The sequence below is a fragment of the Podarcis erhardii genome (assembly GCF_964252035.2).
Source record: "Podarcis erhardii genome assembly, chromosome: 7".
In the NCBI taxonomy this organism is placed as follows: Eukaryota; Metazoa; Chordata; class Lepidosauria; order Squamata; family Lacertidae; genus Podarcis; species Podarcis erhardii.
Window position 1 is genome coordinate 44,448,710 of NC_138511.1, and position 22,790 is coordinate 44,471,499.

A 22,790-nucleotide genomic window follows, 5' to 3' on the forward strand; every position below is an offset into this window, starting at 1 on the left:
AGAACCATCATCATCCCCAGCAGGAACCCACCCCCAAAGAGGCCTGGCTGTGGGCCCAGGGAAGTTTTCAATGGTTAATGAGTTTCTTATATTTTGTTGGGAGCTGCCCAGAGTGGCTGGGGAAACCCAGTCAGATGGGTGGTATATAAATAATAAAATAATGATGATGATGATGATGCACCTGCTTAGCATAGCAAAGGATGTTCCCAAGTCCAGTTTGCAACTTCACAGGTAGCAGAACTTTCTCTGTCTGGGGTGGTGGATAACAGCTGTGCTGGCTGGGGCTGATGGAAGATGTAGTCCAAAACACCTGGAGGGTACCAAAGTTTTTGGGAAGGTTGCCCTTGAGTGCCTTGGTGCTGGAGGGAAAAAAATCCCAGATGCTACCCATCTCCTCCCTCTACCAGTAAAACCAGGGCACCAACCATTTCTGCTGGTTACAATCAAGATTTGCGATGTCATGGCTGTAGCAAAGTGAAGGGAGCTTGAGCTGCAAGTGGAGCCTTGCTGGCAGCACATTGCAGCTCTTGCTTGCATACCTTTGTTAGGGTACTATGCCTGCATCTGCGGGGCCCTCTGCAGCCAAATGTGGCACAAGCTTTCTGCTTGCCAGTTGTGACTGCGGTAGACTTTGTCCACAGGTCAGTTCCTGGTAGTACTCTGCATGCTAAACTCTGATCGCTTCCTCCTTTCATGGATGTGGGCAGAGGCGGTTTTAGTCCACAGCTTCTGGATCTGTGGAACTTGAGTGGTTCTTTGGGAGATGGGAGAGCAGGTGAGCCCTGCCAGCCTCACCTGCAAGGGCTGCCCAGCTAATAAAGAGAGTGATGGTGCTGAACTGGCAACAGCTCCTTGTAATGGCTCTTGGAGCTTTGCAGGGTGGTCATTGCTACTTTCTAGTTAATGAGTGGATGTTTGTTTTTCATCCTTAATTGTGCATATTTGATGCTGGGAACAACTTCAGATTCTTGCAATGGGAAATTTTATTTTACATCAAGCTGTTAATGCTGTGGTTTCTCAACCTTCTTCCTCCATTTGCTTTCATTTCCTTAAAGCAGCTTTGGTCAACCTGATGCCCTCCGGATGTTTTGGACTGTAGCTCTCCTCAGGCCCTGCTAGTGTGTAGTAAAAAAGCATCTATGGAATCCTGTGTTGGCTAAAGTTGCCAGGTACCCTTCATAGGTTGTTGGACTACAACTCCTATCAGGTCCAGCATCATACAGCTGTTCTAGCTGGGCTGCTTTAAGGAGGCACTGGTGTTTAGGGCATATTGGCTCTGCAGCTGAAAAACCCCAACTCCTTTTTGGGGCATGCAGAGGGTGCAGCTGTTCCAGGTTATTGCACAACATTCCGCAATAGTTTTCACTTCTGGTGGGTGGTTCTGTTTTTCTGTTCCAAAAGTGTAGCTTCCCTGCCTCCCCCATGAAAGATTGCAGATTGAGTCAGTTTGTGTCTTGTGTACATGTGTAAATCAGAACAGCCAGCTGTGTGAGCTTCCTCCCTGTTGTCCCATGTTTGTTTCTTCATCTTCATCATCTTCTTCAAATTGATATACCAACCTTCATCTGAAGATCTCAGCACAGTTCATAAGAAGCAGTGCCCCTTCCATTAAGTGCATGATATCACTGCTTTTAGTACTGTCTCTAGGCCAACATTGGGAGATGTTTTTCAGCTCAAGGGCCACTTTCCCCTCTGAAAAACTTTCCAGGGGCCGCATGCCCATTGGTGGGTGGGGCCAAGGGCAAAAGTAGGTGGAGAAACAAATCACTCGCCCACCCCCAGACAAGCAAGAGGCATTGCCAAGAGTTCAAGGACATATTCCAGCCAGGGAAAGACACTTAAGGGGAGCTCTATGAATTGTAGAAACATGCAATTGTAGAGCTGGAAAAGACCTGATTCAAAAATACACACTCACACCCCTCACACACAAAAACAATTCTCACTACAGCCAACCAAAGACAACCAACTACACCCTAAGCCACCCCCAGCCTCTCTCACCACCAAGGAAATACAAGTGAATAGTAAGAGAGCCCATACAAGTAACGCTGACCAACTCCCTCCACACTAAGTAGAATAATAGAAGCATAACCACCCCACTCCACTCACCATTCCCCGCTCCCCCTCCCCTTTTTTCTTTCTTCTTCCTAATTGTTTGAACCAATTCATGAACCAAGAACTTGTACATTGACCACTAATAACAAAATGTATGTTGTAGATATTTTTCCACATTATGCTATTTTTGTGATATGCAAATGACATGAGAAAACTTGGTATACTGTACTTGTTTGTATAACATTATTCTTGTTTATAAAACCCAATTTAAAAAAAAGAGTTGGATGACCAAAGGGTCATCTAGGCCAACTCCCTGCAGTGCAGAGAACCAAGGCCAGTGGGGGGTGTGGCTTGGGGAAAGCGGTCTGGAAGAGAAGGATTTGACCCTGAAAGGTCACCATGAAAGACCTACCCAGCAGTGAGCTTTTGCAGGACTGCCCAGTCTCTGGTTTGGAGGAGGGCCCAAAGCCTGCAGCAGCTCCTGGGGTTTGGCCAGGCCTTTTTCTGGATTCTGACTATGGCCAGTATTCTGCCTGGCCCTTCCCACCACCTTCTGTATTAGTGCATCCCTCTGCAGTTTTGGCCTCTGCTATTACCATTGTCCATGTTCATATTAGTGAGAGATGCCACTGCAGCTGCCCAACTCCAACAATTGAACACCAGTGACTTTCTGGGCATTTACCGAATGGGTTCAGCATCCATCTCAATGACTCCTTTACATCTTCATGGCAGATAACCTAATGTTGTAGTAGCATACCTAGTAGCCCAGCCTCCATATCTCTCAGCAGTATACCTTTGAATGCCAGATATGGTGAGCAAGCCTTCTGCTTCATTCCTTGCATTATCTTCTGGCAGCATCTGCTTGGATTATGGGTTGCTGGGACAGCTGCAAAGGAATCCTTACCTGCTTCTCCTGTTCTGACCAGGCGGAGGAGAGCAAGCAGCTGTGGGGTGGGAGGTTATTTCTGGAACTTGTGCACCTTCAAGGGCTGAAAATGATACAGTACTGGAGAAACACTGAAGGCCCTACAGCTGCCCTGCTCTGCTTACAGGAAAGTCTCTGAAAACAACTTGTGTGGAAATCAGTTTTTTCAGCCTTGCCTGTAGAAGAAAAGCTGCTTCTAAGCCCATTAGTGACCTGGGACCCATGAGGATGCTCTGGCATTTGTGCTGGATAATTGACTCACTGTCTTGGGTCATGTTCTGCTCCCTTGGTCTGCAGAGCTTTGCTTACCTCTCAGGAGTCTGAGTATGCTTAATTAACCCTGTGCCTTGCACTTTACCCTTCTTTTCCTCCTCTTCTTTCTCTGTGCTATGATGCTAGCAAACTAAATATTTGTGGGGCTTACTATTGAGCAAACATCCATAGGTTTGTACAGTTGTTCCTGTCTTGTCCATGCATCTAAGGCCGGTGTACCAAAAAACCCCACTTTCTGTTCTGATGCTGCCCTGTATATGCAGGTGGAGGGGGGGACTGCTGTGTAGCAACAAAGAGCAAGGGCTGAAATGCCTTCCAAAGGAATTGCTTGATTTACTTTAAGGTATTTACATAGTGCCCCTCCCAAAGCTGTTTACATAGAAATAGTGAAACAATCAGTATCGGTTAATGTTATAAAATAGAATGCCCAAGACAAGCTCCAGGGACGTTGCTCTCTTGCAGGCTGGAGGTGTATTTTTTTCCAGGCTGGGTGTTGTTGTTGGGGGATTTGTTTGTGGTCACTAACGGAAGGGAAAAGAAATCAAAGCCTGAAGGCCTGATAATCCTCATCTTGTGGGCACTGCACTCTTGCAGAATCTTAGTACAGTGGTACCTCTGGTTACATACTTAATTTGTTCCAGAGGTCCATTCTTAACCTGAAACTGTTCTTAACCTGAAGCAGCACTTTAGCTAATGGGGCCTCCCGCCGCTGCTGCTGCTGTGCCGCCGCCATGTGATTTCTGTTCTCATCCTGAAGCAAAGTTCTTAACCTGAGGTACTATTTCTGGGTTAGCGGACTCTGTAACCTGAAGCGTCTGTAACCTGAAGCATATGTAACCCGATGTACCACTGTAGTCAAGTTAAGACCAGGAGAGCTGAGGGAGAGAAACAAAACTCCTACAAGCCTTGCATGGGCTTCAATAACTTTTGCTTCTATCGTCTGCAACATTTGCGTTAACACTAAGTAAGCAGAAAGGGGTAGCCCCAAACTGTGTCTCTCCCTACCTGCCACACAACCAAGCCCTTCAGCCGCTAGCCTGTTTCTCACCATTCTCCCAAAGTGAACCATTTCCAAACTGGAGCGGCTGAAACACTTACTAGCTGCGTGCACAGTTGATGAGTCCGCACCCTGGGAGTGGCAAAAGATTGTGGAAACTTACCTTGTTTGTGTTGGAAAAGGTGCTTCCTCTGCCCATATGTTTGGAGCGTGAGCGCCCCCTGGCTGCAGCATCTTTGGGAAAGCTTGTTTTGGTAAAAGCCCACCTGCCAGTCCATCCTCTTACTCCCTAATTGCTGAATCTCTGACGCCCCTCCCCAATCTTTCTCTCTCCTCCCTTTCATGCAGTAAACTTTGAGGGATGCTCAGAAAGGACACACCAACCCTTCGCTTCGGACGACACTCGCTTCAGGGTGCGCTCGGATGGTGTGGTGGTGGTGAAAAGGCCTGTGCAACTCCACGTTCACGAGTGGCACTTCTTCATCCATGCCTGGGACGGGGCTGGCAAGAAACACTCTGCCAAGGTGACGCTGCGAAGTCATGGCCATGGATCCCACAAGCAGCATCCTCATGCGGTACGGAGCCTTCTGTTCAGAGCCTCCTTCCTCTGCCAGCCTCCCTTGCCCGCTTTGTCAGGGAGCCTTCCAGAGGTACCAACCAGGGCTTCCATCATGAAATGCCCTGCTTTGTTCATTCCTTGCTGAGCTAGAGGTGCGTTTATTTTTATTTTGCAGGAGCCCTATTCCCTTGGTCATGGAGAGGTGCTGACCTTCCCAGTATCCGGCCCAGGCCTGAGGAGGCAGAAGAGAGACTGGGTCATCCCACCCATTGTTTGCTCTGAGAATGAGAGAGGTCCTTTCCCCAAGCAACTGGTGCAGGTAAGTTGAGGTGGCAGCATCTCCTGGGGTCCCTGCAGGGGCCTGCTTCCCTTTAAGTTACTTTCCTTGATGCCCAAGTTGGTAATGTCGTAGGGTCACTGGGGGTTGAACTAGATGGGCCCAGATGCAGAACATGAGTGCTCTAACATTACCCCCACTTGTGATTCCATGCAGAGGCATACTACCTCTTGACTGTGGAAGGGGAACATAATCATTGTGGCTAGTAGCTCTTGGTACCCTTATCCTACATCAATAGGTTGACTCTTCTAAAGCCATCCATGTTAGTGGCCATCACTACATCTTGTGGGCTGTGCATCATTGGAGGCTGTCTGCTGGACTCATGAACTGCAGGTGCATCTCCTCTGTTGGTGGGCAGCAATATGACATGCGCCAGGGAAAGGGATATGGCATGTTTCAACCAGCATTGACCACCTAATGCTCAATACCTGTCATCGTCTTGATTATTTTCTCCACCAGATCCAATCTAATAAGAATAAAGAGACGACAGTCTTCTACAGCATCACTGGGCAGGGGGCTGACACTCCTCCTGTTGGAGTCTTCACCATTGAGAGGGAATCTGGCTGGCTGAAGGTGACCCGCCCACTGGACAGAGAAGATATGGACAGATACGTGGTGAGTCCCTGTGCACTGTTCACGATCAAGCTTCAGGTTCTTCTTTCGGGGGTTGGAGCTGGCTGTTGGCAGCATCCAGTGCTTGGGTGCTGCTCCTCTTGTGGGTGGGAGGAATGGGAGAAGACATAGGTGAGACAAAAGTCTCCCTTGGGTGCCGTCTAGGGGTTTGTCGGTAGCTGCCAAACTGTTTGGTGTTTCATTAGAGCTGGCTTCTCCCAGCCTGACCCCTTCCAGATAGTTTGTATTACAACTTCCATCAGCTCCAATGAGCATATGGAGGCTGCCAAATTAGTGAAAGCTGCATTGTAGATTAGAGACATATGAAGCTGCCTTATACGGATAAAACTATTAGCACATCTATTTATTTCAATCTTATACCACTTATAATTTACCACTTATACCACATATAATTTATACCACTTAATTGTGGTCATATCTAAGCAGTATACAGGAGACCCAGTATAATAAGATTAAAAATTAGTTTGAAGCATAAAATCTGAGTTCAGTTAAAAAGCCTGCTGGAATAAAAAGTTTCCATCTAGTTCAATGGGGGTGGGGTGGGGCCTTTCTGACCTCAACTGGAAGGCCCCATAGTTCTTAACATGAGGCTTCTGGTGGAGACAGCCTGTGCAACTAGCAGTGGCTCCCCTGGGTGAGCAGGGATATAAAGGATCAGACTGATCTAGCTCAGTCTTACCTGCCCTAACTGGTAGCAGGGTCTTGTGGGGATTGAACCTGGGTCCTTTGGCATGCAAAGCAATGGCCCTTCCACAAGGCCCCCCTACCTGCCTGTTTTCACTCCCCTACCAGAGAAGATAGTCCTTCAGGAACTTTCAGTCTGAGAATATGATGTCCATTTGGCAAATGAGAGAGCATGTCCTGACTCCCATGAGGTGTCTTGGCTGTCTCAAGTTTCTTTGTAGTGAAATTTCCTCTTGAAATATTGGGTGGATATCTCTAAAGCCTCATGAAACCTGTAAAGCTTTAGGGGTTAAAAGCTGGGCATCCTGTTTCTTGAGTCTTTCTATTTTTTGGAGTGAAGCTGTTAAGGTGCAAAGGAGGAGGCGGCTGTGACAGGGGGACTGGCAGAAGCCCTTTGCTGCTGTCCCCATCGTATGACTTTTGCTGAGAACAGCAATAAACTTTCTATGTCTGTGGTTCCTTCCTTTAAAAATAGAAAAAGAGCACCTTTTCTATTTTTGTGTCCATACTAGTGAATTAATGGCCCTTTGTTGGTTCTCCTCTGCAGCTTTTCTCTCATGCTGTGTCTGTGAATGGGCAGCCTGTGGAGGACCCCATGGAGATCATCATCAAGGTCAGCGACCAGAATGACAACAAGCCCATTTTCACCCAGAGTGTCTTTGAAGGATCTGTAGCGGAAGGAGCCAAGCCAGGTAGGTGTGCGTGTATAAGTGCATATATGTTAGTAAAGGCCATCGGTGGCTGGTGCCCATTGGGACTAGTTGGGTGGAAGGCAGTGAGCCCAATTGTAGGTAGGGTTGCAGTCAATGAGAGGCAGAGCCAATGAATTCTAGCTTTGTCCCTCTGCCCTGCTGAGTTCTACAAGGGCAACACTGAGGCTAAAGGAGAAGGAAGATGGCAGCCAGTTGCACCTCACCCTCCAGAATGGATGCATTTAACAAGGAGGGCAGAGTGGTTGGGCTAGCTGAGGACAGACAGACATTTGTGGGCCATTTGTGCCCCATTTGTCCTCATGGACCAGCCTCTATGGGAAGTTGCTGCAAATCCTCTCATTCCTGACCATTGACCATGCTAGCCATTTTCCCATGATGGGAAATGGAGTCCAACTCTGCCTGGGGTCCATGGCTTCCCCAACCCTGATTTACTTCACTGCCCCCCTCTAGTTTATTGTCCACAAAGCCTGCTCAGGCCAAGCTGTGCTTCCACCTCCTTACATAGATTATGCAGCAGGTAATGGAGCCCATAGATCCCTTCAGCTGTCATGCAGACTGGCATGAGACTGGTATGTATTGTGCTCAGGTGCTCTGTGGCTTAGGAACCTAGCTCAGGGTTGCTGACAGCACAGAAAGTATGCTGAAACCTTGGAAAGGCACTGTCAGCCCTGCCTGGAGATGCTGGGGATGAGATGCTCACTCCTGAACTCTGGAGTGAGTTGCATTCACTTGGAGATTGGGACGTCTTTAAAAGCTGTCTGGGACAGAATCTGTTCTGCCTTCCTAACTAGCATCAAGGCAGGTCCACCCCCACCCCCCCACCCCCGTTTCTGCTTCTCAAATGCTTTTTTATGCATTCCCAGGTACCCCAGTGATGCAAGTGTCTGCGACGGACAAAGATGATGCCGTGAATACCTACAATGGGGTCATCACCTACTTCATAATCAGCCAGGAGCCCAAGCAGCCCTACAGTCAGATGTTCACCATCAACAATGAAACAGGGTGGATCAGTGTGATCACAACAGGCCTTGACCGAGAGGTGAATGTCCTGGCTGTGAGCAGGCGGGGGCGGGCAATGTTTGAGGGTGTCAATCACTATCAAGCACACCTGTAGCACTTTCCAAGTCTGCACACGTGCAATGAATCACTTGCACTTAAACCCTTTTGGAAGCAGTGATAAGTATGCATGCACCTGATCAAATGCTGATTTGAAGCCACCTCTTCACTTATTATGTTGTATGAGTTTAACTGTTGTAATGATAATGATAAGAAGTGGCTAATCTAGGCTAATCTTTTCACACGCAAGCCCCCCTTCCCTATCGAGAATTCTCTCTCTGTAATGTTAACATAACTTGGTTATTTGGTTTGCTTTCAGGAATTCCCCCAGTACACGCTGGTCATCGAAGCTAGAGACATGTTAGGAGAAGGCTTAAGTACTACAGGGAAAGCAGTGATTACTGTCACGGACACGAACGACAACCAGCCAATATTTGACCCACTCACGGTAATGTTGAGGCTTCTCCTACGTCTTCCTTGACCAGTCTGACATCACGTCCTACCCTTCCAAAATCCTCTGTCCCTTCATCCTTTCTTCTCCAGAAAAGGAGGGGGAGGCTCTGGGGAAGTTCCAGAATAGCATCATCATAGCATCTCACTGAGCTGGCCTCTGCGCTCCAGCAAGGCAAAACCACACTTGGCCTAAGTCAACATCCTCCTTCTGTCTTCTAGTACGTTTCAACTGTGCCAGAGAACAAGGTGGGATTCCAAGTTGCCAGGCTTTTGGTGAAAGACGCAGATCAGCCAGGGACCACAGCATGGAAAGCCAAGTACACCATTGTGAAAGGGAACGAGGAAGGCAACTTTGAAGTGGCTACCGATCCCCAAACCAATGATGGTCTCCTGACAACCATTAAGGTAAGCCGAAGTCCCTCCTTGAGCTGCTGTCCTCTTAAGCTTCCTGCCTCATAAGCTGCTGGGACTTCATGCTTTGCCCTGGTGTTTAGGTGGATGTTACTGGCACCCCCTGATTGCATCATCTCTCTCTCTCTCTCTCTTGCCTCCTTTCCAGGGTCTGGACTTTGAGGCGAAGGATCTCTTCACCCTTCTGGTTACTGTGGTGAATGAAGTTCCCTTCTCGGTGACTCTCCCAACATCCACGGCCACAATCACTGTCAACGTAAGGGATGAGAATGAAGCCCCCATCTTTAACCCCCCTGAAAAGTCTGTGACGAAGTCTGAAGACCTCCCTGCTGGGCAGCTGGTGACTACCTATACCGCTCAGGACCCCGACACAAATCAAAAGCAGACGGTCAGGTACAGGAAAGGTTCAAATACTTTGCAAGGGTGCTAGGTGAGCAGGTTAGCAAGGGAGCGAGTCTCAGGGCAGAGCTGAAGGGTCAGGAGCAGAGCTGATTCCGCTGTCAGATAGCTAAAGGGGACAGGAAAGAGCAAGGAAGCATGTACCAGAGGGAGAAGCCAAGGGAAAAGCTCATAAGTAGTTCAGAATACAGCTGCAAGGTTGCTCACAGCAGGTCTTGGAAACATCATATTTTCAGTCCTTAAACAGTCTGCTCAAATACAGCCACAACACGTGGCTAATAAGTAAGGTAAATGTATTATTAGTAGTAGTTAGAATATAATCCAAAATTTACAAATCATAAACATCATTACATAATGTATGTATAAGTCCATAAACAATAAATAGGCAACTTAGTGAATTGTTGTCAGGGAACACCACGACGCAGGTAGAATGCCTTTCAATAGATAATGTCCAACAGTATTGTAGTGGTGGGTGCTCCAACGTGTAGAATTCAGTAATGAACAGCAAACAAGCAGAATAGTGTTTCCGGATTAGGTCAACTGTTTCGAAGATGTATCTTCGTCAGCAAATAATTTCTAATAAATTAACCATTCAGATAAATGTGATACTTATAGACCAGTGCTCACTAAACACACTGGTTAGTGAGCACTGGTCTATAAGTATCATTACGTTGACTCTTTCTTGTTTATGGACTTATACATACATTATATAATGATTATGATTTGTAAATTTTGGATTATATTCTAACTAATAATAATACATTTACCATACTTATTAAGGGATACGGGTGGCGCTGTGGGTTAAACCACTGAGCCTAGGACTTGCCGATCAGAAGGTCGGTGGTTCAAATCTCCACAACGGGGTGAGCTCCCATTGCTCAGACCCTGCTCCTGCCAACCTAGCAGTTTGAAAGCACGTCAAAGTGCAAGTAGATAAATAGGTACCGCTCTGGTGGGAAGGTAAACAGCGTTTCCGTGCACTGCTCTGGTTCGCCAGAAGCGGCTTAGTCATGCTGTACGCCGGCTCCCTCGGCCAATAAAGCGAGATGAGCGCCGCAACCCCAGAGTCAGTCATGACTGGACCTAATGGTCAGGGGTCCCTTTACCTTTACCTTTACCATACTTATTAACCATGTGTTGTGGCTGTATTTGAGCAGATTATTCTGTATTGCAACACAGGGGTTTTGTTTTAGTCCTTAAACAGTTGCAGGGGCATTTCATCTGTTTTTCTGGGTGCAATTCAAAGCACTGGAGTTTGACTTTTAAGGCCATTTATGGCTTAAGACCCAGGATACTGTTCATACAATAAGGCGACAATGAAGGCTTTTTAAAAAAAGTTCTAGACCTGAATGTTTTTACTGCAGGTTTTTTGTGATGTTTTAATAATAACTTTTAATTTGATTTAAAAAACAACAACAACCCAGAAATTTGTTTAATTCCGGGCAAGGTATAACTTTGTTAATAAAAAGCAATAATAGCTAAATGACACTCCACACCACTTAGCAGCCCAAATTAAGTGTCCCATTGGACGGCACGTACCTAGGAGAGATGGCAAGCTCTTATTGAGTTTTCTGTTAGTGTATTCTTGTAGGCTTGGCTTCCTTCCCCCTCCGTATTTGGCCCATTAGGTACACTCAGCTGAATGAGCACTTATTATCTATATCTGTTGGAGTAGCCAAGGTGTGGCAACATTTTTCAGGGGGCAGGGGGGACATGCTGAAAGTGGGCAGGGCCAGAGCCCAATGGGTGGGGCCTCTTTTCCATTTTCCTCTCTTTTTCTGCCATCTCCTTCTCTCTCCCTGCCCAGAGCTCTCAGCTTACCTCTGCAAAGCTTTTCACCCCCTCACTCAACCCTTCCATTGCTCAATTCGTTTTCCTTTTCTGGCCATTTTTTCCTCCCCCCCCCCCCCCGCATTTGGGCTTCACCACCAGCAAGGTAATGAGGCCACAGGTGACTCTTGGGCTGCAGGTTGCCCATCCCTGACTTACAGGGATGAACCTTCAATTGTTTTGACTGGCAAAATGTCAGAGCTGCTGTCACTCACCCTCATTTCTCTTGCAGTTATTCTGTTGGGAGCGACCCAGCAGGGTGGCTGAAGATTAACCCTGAAAATGGCATAATAGAGACGAAAGCCCCTCTGGACAGGGAGTCTAAATTTGTGGTAGACAACACCTACACGGCTCTCATCTTGGCGAGTGACAATGGTAAGTGGGACACATTTTTAGCCCTTTCCCTTGGGGTCAGGTGCTCCTCCAAGTCCCAGGCAGGAGCAGGCCCTTGCTACAGTGACTGTGATGGATAGTTGTGCTAAATATTGGAATCTGAGGAGTTTAACTGTCATATCCCAGACTCAAGGAGTGCCCCTCTTGTCCTTTTGATGCCAGTTCCTCCTGAGATTTCTGCATCTCACAATTTCGCATTTATCTTTGAAAAACATGTACATTGCTGTGTCTAAGCATTCAAAGATTGAGGGGAAACCATACTGTGCTACAACAATGAAAACTCCTAAAACATAGAGGTTAATAACCTATCCGTTTTAGTTTCTTATTTCTTCACGGTTGCACCGTTTTGTGTTTGTTTAAAAATCCACACACACACAAACAATTTCTTCTGGTATATTTTTGTTGCAATATCCCCTTAACTGAAATTTTGTAATCAGCTTTCCCTAATATTTGTAGCTTCTTTGCAAACAAAAAGTCCTACTATACTGCATTTTTGCACATTATTTTTACTAACTGAAATATGTTTGCTTCTCTTTAGGGATGCCTTCGCTCACAGGCACAGGAACTCTTCTCCTGCACCTGGAGGATGTGAATGATAATGGGCCAGTGCCAGACCCACGATCCTTTGACATCTGCAACCGGAGCCCTGAACGCAAGGAATTGAACATTGTGGACAAGGATCTTCCTCCAAACACTCAACCCTTCAAAGCAATGCTGCTCTTGGGCTCAAGCGCCAACTGGACGGTCGAAGTAAACGGAGGTAAGCTAGTGGGAGGGGTGGTGTCTGCACTTTGTGGACCGGTATGCATGTGCGGTGGGAAATTGCTTGACTGCCTAGCCTTGAGCTGTCCAGGGACATCTTGTTCTGCTCTACCTAAGAGGCCTCATTCACGAACAGCAGCTGAGGCGGCAAAGCTGTGCCACCGCTTGTGCTACTTTAGACTGCAGAACAGAATTTGTGTGACTTTCCCATGCATAGAAAACTAGTAAGGCAAGTAAAAGACTTTAGTAGAATCCTCCTTCTTGGTATCTAGTTTTCTATATGTATCTAGTATTCTTTGTTTTTATCTTTAAGCCACCTTGAGTGCCATCAGGAGAAAAGGCAGCGCATAAATAAATAAATAAATAAATAAATATTATAATAATACATGCAGGGAAACTATAATATCAGGAAGGAGGTTTCTAATCAAGCCTTCTACCTGTCTTACTAATTATCCTGTCCCCTCTACTTCCTGCATGGAAAAGTATGCCATGGGGTGTTGAAAGCAGTACTGTCCAAATTTCAAGTTTCCCACCTTAGCTGCAGCTCTGTGAGAATGAGACAAAAATTAGACAATGTGCATTTGTCAAACCTGCATGTGTGTTAACCAGATAATCTACTGGTTAGTTAAACCAGATAGTCCCTTTCCAGAATCATTTTAATATTCAAGTTGGTTCATGATTAGGATAGAAAAAGGCTGAGCAGAGTCTGTTTTCCTTGCTTTGCAAAGCCCTAAAACTGAGCCTGCTTTTTCTCTCTCCTTATGTTACCCCATAGATAAACTGGTCCTCGAATTGACCAAGCAGCTGGAGCCAGGTGAATACAGCATTGCCCTTGAGCTACAGGACGCTGGGGAAGTGTCCCAGACAACAACAGTCAAAGCCCAAGTGTGTGACTGTGAGGGGGCAGCCAAGAATTGCGAGAAGAGGGCATATATCGCAGGCGGGATGGGGATTCCAGCCATTCTGGGCATCCTTGGTGGCATCCTTGGCTTCCTGAGTGAGTATTTCCTGCAAGGTCTCATTGTGCCCTTGAAGGTGCAGGGGGACGGGAAAGTGATCCAGCCCCCTTCTCATGTATTCTGTCCATTTTTGCCTGACACCAACACACCTCTCTTTATATATTTGTTGAGACTTCTTCAGTTCTATAAAGCAACTGACAAATGTAGTAAATAATAATAGATGGATTCTGCAACTTCAGTAGACCATGCACACAGATGCAATTGCAGAGATAAATTTGTTTTGCCTCTGACACTTGTGCGGAATGGCACTGGCAGCAGCAGGGAGGAGAAATGCAAGGCATTGAAGCTGATCGGTGGACGTTATCCTGGCCTCTCTTCTCCCCAGCAACTCAGATTTCGCCAGACATTCCTGCCTGTCCATTTTCCAAAGCAATACGAAAAACCAGTATGATAATTTTGTAGAAATAAATAAATGGTGAATGCTGGTTCCAGTAAGACTAACTTTGCAGTAGTAGTATCTAGAGCCCTAGCTAAATGCAATGGATGAAGAAAAGCAATACCTAGAAATCTGGTTCCAAAATGTGATAGGAAGATAGATGTTTTAATATCAAGAGATTCCAGTGGAAAATGATAGAGCTGGCCAGTGTGAAGTGCTAAGGAGTGGGAGAGAAGAGGACCTAAAGGACACGCTCCTTTGCCAGCTATTGAAACTTTGGGGTGTGTTTGAGGTATCTGCAGATAACACTTCCTCCTGTGCATCCATTAATTTAAACAAGTCTACCTTGAGTAAAACCATACTTCTGTGCTGCAGAGCTGATCTGCTTGCAAGCTGCCGAAAGGGGCAGATAAATGGCTTGCAGCTGTGGGTGGGCACTGCTGTAGGAAAAGGTATGCCTGAAGCTGAGACAAATACACCTGTCTGCCCGTTCTGTAGTTGTGGAAGTGCAGAATAGATCCCGCTCCGTTTTAGAGCTCCCTGAATCAGCCGAGCAGACAGACCAGGCTGGCATTCACAGTTGTTTCTCCTTCTTTATTTTCTTCCAGTCCTCCTGCTCCTGCTGCTGCTGTTTGTGAGGAGGAGGACGGTAGTGAAGGAGCCTTTGCTTCCACCAGAGGATGACACACGAGACAACGTCTACTATTATGACGAAGAGGGTGGTGGAGAGGAGGATCAGGTGAGCTGCTGCCCAAGAGGGATGGGGCTACTTCTGTGGGTTGCCCACAGAAGCCATTACTGCCCTGTTTTGCAAGTCGTCATGCCACCTCTTTTCTCCCCTGCACATTTTTGTTCTTTTGTGAACGTCACATTTTGCCACCTGACTGGTAGAGTAAGATAGTCCTGAGGTTACATTGCAAGCTGGCCACATCTCTTGAGCCTTTGCTTAGATCAGGGATAGGAAACTTTTTTCAGTCTGAGGACCACATTCCCTTCTGGAAGCCACATGCCAGTGAAGGATGGAGCAAGAAATAAAAGTGGGTGGAGCAATGGGTGGGGCTCTTCTATACAGTAGGCCATAAGTCCAAGTGGCTTCACACAAACACACACATGTGCGCATACACACTCTCCCCCTCTGTTCATCCAGACATATGGTACATTATCATAAAACAAAGAAGGGCACATTCCCACCAGGCAAAACACTCTAGAAGGTTGCAAAGCACAAAGCAGGGCTAGCAAGAGGTATGTCCTGGGGTGGGGTGGGGGGAGCACAGGAGGGACCACATTCAGCCCCAGGCCTGAAGTTCCCCATGCCTGGCTTAGATCAAGCATTCCCAGAAATTTACTTCATAATTTACTTTGGCCTGACCAGCCATATATTTTAAAAAATAAAAATGTAAGATTAAGAAATGTATTGATGTCCCAAGGGAGTAAACAGCATGTGTTTATATACATTCATTTCTACACTGGAAGATGCATTCTGCCCATCTCTCACCATCCTCCTGATCCTTGTTAGCTAAAAATGTTATGTCCTGCAAAAGGCCTTAAGCGATGAGTGAAAATGGTAGCATCTTATACCCTGGATCATCTTACTTACCTTTGCATCTATTTTCTGAATGTGTCTCTCTACCCTTCCTAGGACTATGACATGAGCCAGCTGCACCGTGGCCTGGATTCCCGCCCTGAAATCACCCGCAATGATGTTGTTCCGACTCTCATGCCGGCTCCGCAATACCGCCCACGGCCTGCCAACCCTGATGAGATTGGCAATTTCATTGACGAGGTGAGTGAAACTGGCAGCTGAGCCACACAAGTTATATTTTCCAGTCATATTTTGATTTATGTTTTCATTTTTATATTACTCTGAAAAAATGCGATAAAAATGTGGTGGTGGTGGGAGGAAGAGCATGCTTAATAACAGGGAAGAAAATTACCCCGTATCTGCCCAGTGGCTGGTCATACAGTGTTCTCCAAAGTCATGTCTCTAGATGTGGCCTTGGGGTCAGAGGTCATGATTTTCTCCAGAGAGCTGGTATCTCATTGCTCTAAAGCAGAGGGCCACTATTGCCACAATCAACTTGCTCTAATGTGGAACAAACTGAACATATCTTCCTTTCCCTTCCTACAGAACTTGAAGGCAGCAGATACAGACCCCACGGCACCCCCATATGACTCTCTGCTTGTGTTTGACTATGAGGGCAGTGGCTCTGAAGCAGCCTCCCTCAGTTCTCTGAATTCCTCCAATGGTGACAGAGACCAAGATTATGACTATCTGAATGACTGGGGCAACCGTTTCAAGAAGCTGGCTGACATGTATGGAGGGGGCGAGGAAGAAGACTAGATGTCACTGGGATTAAGTAGGGTTTAGCTCTGTGTGGAAAGACAGAAATGAAATCGACTTATCGTCAACTTTTCCCAGCAGCTGACCATTGGTCCAATTTGCTGCTCTTTCTTGCAAGTTGCCAAAATGCTGCATAAAACTTGCCTTACTCCCAATATTAGCCCCTCTTGGGGTGCATTCAGATGACCACATTTTCTTCATGATTCCACCCTTGTTCACCAAAGATTATGATTTCCATATAGGCAAGAGCATACATTATATGGAAACTTCAAGGATGTTTTTTTATCACTATCAGAGCCTCTGAGGCAATTTGCAAAACATACTTGATTTATTAATACAGTAATAATAGAATACTGTTTTCTAATGCATAGGCTAAGGTTTAAGGAATATTTTAGGGATGACTTAGCAGTTTTGTGAAATGCAGCTCAAGTTATGTGGTCTGAAATTGTTAACTCTTTGGGAACCCTTAGTACTAATGCACTTTAGGTGTTTCTAGCACTGTCATTCCAAAGCACTAACCAAAGATTTATTCCCAGGGCTGCTGAGTGTATCCAGCAGTTCTGTACAAGTGTAACACAAATGTGAAATTTGGAACTCGGGGAAGAACCTTCAGTCTTGGCTTTTTTTCAGAGGGCATTTGGCTGCAAAGATGGATGGTGTCTGATTAACATAGTGGAAGCTGAGGCAGGTTTTCTAGCATATGGAGAATGAAGCAGGCTTTTGGTGCAAATCTTTTTGCCCTTTCCTAAAAAAAGCAGGAACAGAATATGCTGTAGAGCAGAGGGGTGGGGGATCTCTGGTCTGTGGGCCAAACTTGGCCTGCCAGGGATTTGAATTTTTCCTGCAAGGTTAGAATCTGACCCATGGATCAGAAAGTTTCCCTACCCCCAATATACAGGGTTTATCTGTAGATATGTGTGGCACACACTGCATAATTCATTTTTCCTTGGCGCAGGATTTTTGTAGTTTATATGAGTGCTGCTTTTAGTGCACAGTTAAAACAGCTGTGATTATTCCAAATGCTTACAGTGTAATCCTATATGTGTCAATTCTTAGATAATCCCCTTTGAGTTCATTGACTTACTCCCAGGCAAATGTGTGTAGGATTGCAGTCCTAGACAGTAGCAAGATTTAAGAGAGAGCAGATGACAAGAAATCCCAGAGGAGGAAGACCAATATTTAGGGGTCCCTGATTCAGCTGATACCAAGTGCCTTTGCCCTGCAGCCTTAGCACTAACCTCCTGACCATTCTCTTGGTGACCCTTTGGACCTCTCATAATATTGCAGACATATGCTCATGCTATCTCTAACCATGTTTAAAACCTAGTTTCAGTCCTTTATGCCATGGATTGTATCTTTTTGTGTACTGTTGTTCATATATGTCCCTTTCTGTGTGTGTAAAATGCAGTTGAATAAGGTGCACATTTTCTTTTTATGCATTTCTCAGCCAAGAAATCCATTTTTAATTTTAGGTGGACATTCTGGTGAAGGTGCCAGTTTTTTTTCCTACCAAGTGTTTTTCAGAGTTAACTGCTTTATATGATTACTGTACAATTGATAGGGTGGTTGTTGTTTTTTAAAGTGGCTTACTCTGGTTTTAGGTCTGTATATTTAGCTTACCTTTTTGAATATGTAATGTGTAGAAGACAGGTGGAGGGGAACATGCCTTAAAAGCCATTATTTATACCTTTATTTTATGTGATTCCTTTTTAATAAGATTTTAATAAAAACGTATTTTTTAAAAATGGTCTTTTTGTTTGTTGCTGGATTTCTCTGCATAATTTTCTCACATTGGTCAACCTCTTAAACTTGCAATATTTTCCTGACTCAGAATAAATGTATTAGAATGTATCAGCCATATTCCTTATTTATTTAAAGGATTTATGAGCTGCCCTTCAGTAGTTTCCAGGACTCCTTACAAAAACAAGATCAGAAAACTTTAAAATAATAATAATAACGCTGTTGGATCAGACCAGAGACCCTCTAGTTCTGGTATTGTGGTAGGTGAACTGTGTACTGGGATTTGTAGTCAAAGGCATAACAAGGATTCCTGAGGAACATAAAAAGAGTGACGTTAGCTTTAATTTCAGTTCTGAGTGAGTTCCTGAAATAAAAAAAGCTGCAGCATTTGTCTCCAGTGTTTTGGGTCTCTTACAATATAACACTAGTCCAGCTCCTATTCTCACATTGGATGACTAGATGCAGCAGCACTTTCCCCACTTCCTATGCCCAACAGTGGAAGAAGAACACAGCCAGTGTTGTTAGTAGACACTGAGAGCCTTAACCTTCGTGAATTTGTTTAACTCTTCTTTTAAAGCCATCCAGTTTGGTGGCCATTACTACATCTGGTAGGAACAAATCCCAGAGTTTAACTACATGTTGTGTTCAGTACTTCTGGTCCATCCTCAATATTCCATTGTTCAGTTTCACTGGCTAGCCCCAGTGTCTAGTATTCTGACTGGGATAAAACTTTTTTTAATCCACTTTCTCCATACCAAGCATAATTCTACACACCTTTATAATAAGAATGTGTCCTTTTCTTCTAAACTAGAAAACCCCGATATACAGTAGTATAACAATAAGATGATTGGTGCTGAAAGGATAATAGTAGTGGCACCAGGCAAGTCTCCTTGGGAATGGAATATAACAGGTGGCCTCCCCCATGGGAGAAGGTTGCTCTGTCAGTTCCAGAAAAGTACTAAACTATAACTTATTTGAGTATCCCTTGCCCAGTCTTCCTATTGTGCCCAAAATAATAAATGCAAGAGAGGACCTACCTGTTCCAAGTCAAGGCTGAGTTTAAAGTGTGTGTAATTTGCAAGAGGCTTGTGCTGGAAACAGTCATTCCAAGCTGAGGATTGGTTTCCTAGCTAAAATAAATAAATGAACCTGTTACATGTTATATGCTGAGCCCATGCCAAGGGGATGTAGGACTATTTGTGACTTTAAAATATTGTGAAATTAAGGAGTAAAGATGCAGGAGAGCCAGAAAGTCCCTAGTTCAATTTTTTCCCCTTTGTCATGAACTCAGCAGAGGTGGAACAGCAAATGTTGCTGCTCCGGGTTAAGGTGCTTAACACCCAAGGTTGGCCAAGTTATTTTGGCACCTCAGAAAGAGAAGCCCTTAAATCTCTCTCTCTATATGAAATATATTAATAATCCACCTAATAAAAGTGCAAGTCCCACTCAGCCCCTGCCTTCCTGTTTGTAATAGGGTACTGGATGGGGAGAGGATAATAATACTGGCCTACCCTGAAGGGTTGGTGTAAGGGCTATAACTCGGTAATGCACGTGAATCACTTTGAACACTTCAGAATACTATAATGTACAAAGTTTAGGTGCGTGCACGCTGAAGGCGCAGAAGAACGTGAAAGCCGCTGAACAAATACATCTATACTATACATTTAAACCACACGACGTCTTCCAAAGAATCTGGTGAACTGTAGTTCACCCCCTTACAGAGCTACAATTCACAGCATCTTTACAACTCCCATGATTCTTTGGGGGAATCCACAATACGGTGCGGATGTTACCTGAGCCTGTTCAGCGCCTGCCAGAGATATCCGGGACTCACTTCCTTTGAAATAAAAAACGGCACTGATGCAGATCCCAAACCCAGAAGCAAGTAAGAGAGCCCTTGAAGTCCAGAGGAGACGCACCCTCATCTATCGTACCTTCCCATAATGGCAGCCTGCTTCAGGGCGAGGACCTTCCCAAGAAGGCCGCTCCTTATACTACTCGCTCGTGTACCTCCAGACCTTCCCAAGATGGCGAAATGTGGCGTCCGACCTTCCTAAGATGACAGCACTGTCTCGGCTTATCCGACCTTCCTAAGATGGCGGCCAGAAGCGCAGCGTGAAGCAGCCGCGATGGCCGGGAGCGAGGCTGTGCTGAGACGGGTGATTGAGGCGCTGGAGCTGCTACTGGGGACAGCCAAAGCTGCCGGTGAGAAGAGGGTGAGGGCCTTGGAGGCAAGGGCTCCTGCACCTTTGCGGTTCAAGGGAGGCTGCAGGCGGCCTGGTCGTTCCCGCAGCTGAACGGCCTCATTGAAAGCCCGTCTCTCCAGGGAATGCCCTCTGGCCAATTTTAGGGGGTGGTGTGCCGCGTATGGCTATTTTATTTTATTTATTTTTATACCTTTTTATCCCAAGAGCTCAAAGCGATATACTGTACAAAGTTATCACCCGCCCTCCCCCACCCCTTGCTGGAAACCCGCTGCCAAACGGTACTGGTCGCGATGGGCTCAGTGTAAGGTAGCTTCTTCCTTGTTTAAATCAGCCCTTCATCCAGAACCATGAGGACTGGAAGCTTGCTTCGTTTTTAGGGGAGTGGCCACAGTAGTAGCTGCTTAGTAGCAGAGCACATGTGTCATGTGCAGAAAGTGTCCCAGGTTTGATCCCTGACAACATCTGCAGGTAGGGTGGAGAAAGACAGCCCACTTGAATCCCTGGAGAGTTATTCTGCCAGTCAGAACAACTAGGAAGGGCTTGTCACAACTTAAAAGAATAACAAAATGTCAGAGTAGAGGCAATACTGGGCTAGCTGAACTAATGGTCTTACTCTGGCACCTTCCTACAGGAATCCATGAAATGGTAAAAAGTGGGGCGGTCCAAAAAGCGGCGGGTTGTGTGTGTGTTGACATTTCTGAATGGCCCGGCTGCTTCAGAAGCCAGAGCAAGACAACTCAAGGTTCTCAGAAAAACAAAGGCTGCAGTCCTAGCCTCACTTAGAATATGCCCCATTTCCTTTGACTTACTTCTGAGTAGACATGGTTAAGATTATGCTGTAACCCAGAAGGGAGAGGAGAAACTTTGGGATGGGAAAAATATAAGAGTTCTGTTGGATCTGATCAGAAATGCAGGAACAAGCAGGGCTTGCAGACAAAAGCTCATTCCTGCTCCCCAGCAACTGTTGTGATGGGTGACCCTAATTTCATCTGCGAAGCATTGGAGGCTGCAGAGCAGCTTCCTATTTTATTGACTCTGTTGTAAGTCTTCCATTCTGCTTCCAGAAGCAAATGGTGGCCTGCATGCTTTGTCTTTTCACTACTTCCTGTCTTGTCCTGGCAACAACCCTGCAACGTAGGCCAGGCATTATTCAGCTGATTTAAGAAAGGAACAAACACTTTGATAGGCTCTTTAATCTGGCAAAGAGTCCGAATATACCTATATAATAAGATGCAGCTCCAAACCAAATGTGTTCAGCAACATTATTGTCTGACATTAAAAAAACCATTCCAACAAAATCAGAAATAAAATTGGAGTATTTCTGGCACAAAGAGCAGCATGCTCCTTTAAAACTTCTCATCAAATAGAGCAAAATATCTCATTGTTGTGGACTTATTAGAGATCCCTAGTCTGCATACAGAACCATAATTTCTAGTGTTTCTTGGGGGAGGGGGTTGTATTTCAAACTCGTTTTAGAGCGTGGTGTAGATATATTTGCGGCATGTGATCAACTGTCTGTCTGTCTTTCTTTCCAGGCACAGATTCAGGCCCTCTGCAGTCAACAAAGCATGTTGATTTGCTGGAATCGTTGCACTTTAATGTATCCATTTTGGAAGAGAAGTTTGCCCAGGACCCGCAATGGGATGAACTGCAGAGGTTAAGAACTGAGGTCTCTAAGCAGGCTCAGTGCCTGGCGTCCTGCCCGGATGTGCCTTGGAATTTTACTTGCCATGTCTTGCTCCTTTTGCTGTGTCTCAAGCAGTGCATGGTTCTCTTAGTAACAACTTACTGTCCACCTCAGCCAAACCCCAAGACAGCTGAAGCTGCACCTCCTCTGAGTCCTGACACCCTCAGCATTGCCCAGGAGAAAACTGTGCAGGTGGCCTTACAGTTTGTTGTGACCTTGGGCATTTGCCCGTATCTCTTGCCTGGCGTTGGGCTTCCCCTGAGAAGCAGGACAGAATTCAGTGCCCTGGTTCAAGAAGTGGCTTCACCCAGATGCATTTCCAGTGCCACACGCCGGCTTTTTGTAACCTGCACTCTCCTAATGGAGGTTGCTGATCACACGTCCCTGGGCAGACTCATTCTCACACGTCACTTGGGGGATCTCCTGGCAGGGCTGTGCCAGCTCGGATTCTGTCCAGCAAGAAGGAAGGATGAAGAAGAAGCCAAGCCCTCAGAGGAGCAGATGGTGAGTTGTCAGCTTGGATTCAGGGCTGGGAACCTTCTGTGGCCTTCTGCTGCTGTTGGACTCCAACTTCCATCAGCCCCTGGTGTGATGGGAAATGCGTGTAGTTCAGTCTTCCCCGTCCTGGTGTCCTCTAGATGTTGTGGGACTCCATCAGCCCTCCCTGGCATGACCAGTAGTCAGAGATGATGAGAGTTGGAATCCAGCAATGTTTGGAGGGCCACAGGTTGCACATCTGTGGCATAAAGAATATATTTTGTTTAGCACCAGTTACCAACTCCGATGGTAGTCAGGATGGGCATCTCAACATTTTTATAGAGCATCATTTATATATGATGAAAAGTGTTTTTGATAACTTTCCAAATTTTGATAACTTTCCTAATCTGTTGTCTCCTTGGAAAATTTAAGAGAGAGTGTCTTACATTGTTGGATAAATTTAAAA

General features: G+C 45.8%; 2 protein-coding genes and 1 long non-coding RNA gene across 7 annotated transcripts in view; 2 read left to right on the forward strand and 1 right to left on the reverse strand.

The window, feature by feature from the left end:
* Nucleotides 1-17,960, forward strand: part of LOC309347674 (B-cadherin-like) — a 30,093-nt gene extending 12,133 nt beyond the window's left edge. The window contains exons 3-16 of the mRNA XM_081872388.1: nt 4,596-4,822; nt 4,982-5,125; nt 5,603-5,758; nt 7,008-7,152; nt 8,037-8,212; nt 8,549-8,677; nt 8,902-9,087; nt 9,242-9,486; nt 11,555-11,697; nt 12,254-12,475; nt 13,253-13,474; nt 14,481-14,611; nt 15,512-15,655; nt 16,001-17,960. Of these exons, the coding sequence (XP_081728514.1) occupies nt 4,596-4,822; nt 4,982-5,125; nt 5,603-5,758; nt 7,008-7,152; nt 8,037-8,212; nt 8,549-8,677; nt 8,902-9,087; nt 9,242-9,486; nt 11,555-11,697; nt 12,254-12,475; nt 13,253-13,474; nt 14,481-14,611; nt 15,512-15,655; nt 16,001-16,213 (2,483 nt within the window). The 3' untranslated portion in view covers nt 16,214-17,960. The remainder of the gene's footprint in view (nt 1-4,595; nt 4,823-4,981; nt 5,126-5,602; nt 5,759-7,007; nt 7,153-8,036; nt 8,213-8,548; nt 8,678-8,901; nt 9,088-9,241; nt 9,487-11,554; nt 11,698-12,253; nt 12,476-13,252; nt 13,475-14,480; nt 14,612-15,511; nt 15,656-16,000) is intronic.
* A 102-nt stretch (nt 17,961-18,062) lies between these two features.
* Nucleotides 18,063-19,902, reverse strand: LOC309347683. Of its 2 annotated transcripts, none has more exons than XR_014159012.1 (3): nt 19,888-19,902; nt 18,991-19,083; nt 18,063-18,263 (listed from the first exon to the last, which is right to left on the reverse strand). It is a non-coding gene; the product is annotated as an uncharacterized lncRNA (long non-coding RNA). The 2 variants fall into 2 exon arrangements; XR_014159013.1 differs by lacking the exon at nt 19,888-19,902 and adding an exon at nt 19,747-19,881.
* A 109-nt stretch (nt 19,903-20,011) lies between these two features.
* TANGO6 (transport and golgi organization 6 homolog) overlaps nt 20,012-22,790 on the forward strand; it is a 46,376-nt gene continuing 43,597 nt past the window's right edge. For 2 of the 4 annotated variants that reach the window (XM_081872386.1, XM_081872387.1), the window contains exons 1-2: nt 20,012-20,158; nt 21,696-22,351. In XM_081872386.1, the coding sequence (XP_081728512.1) occupies nt 20,083-20,158; nt 21,696-22,351 (732 nt within the window). In that variant the 5' untranslated portion in view covers nt 20,012-20,082. The remainder of the gene's footprint in view (nt 20,159-21,695; nt 22,352-22,790) is intronic. The other 2 variants (XR_014159010.1, XM_081872385.1) reach the window with 1 other exon arrangement.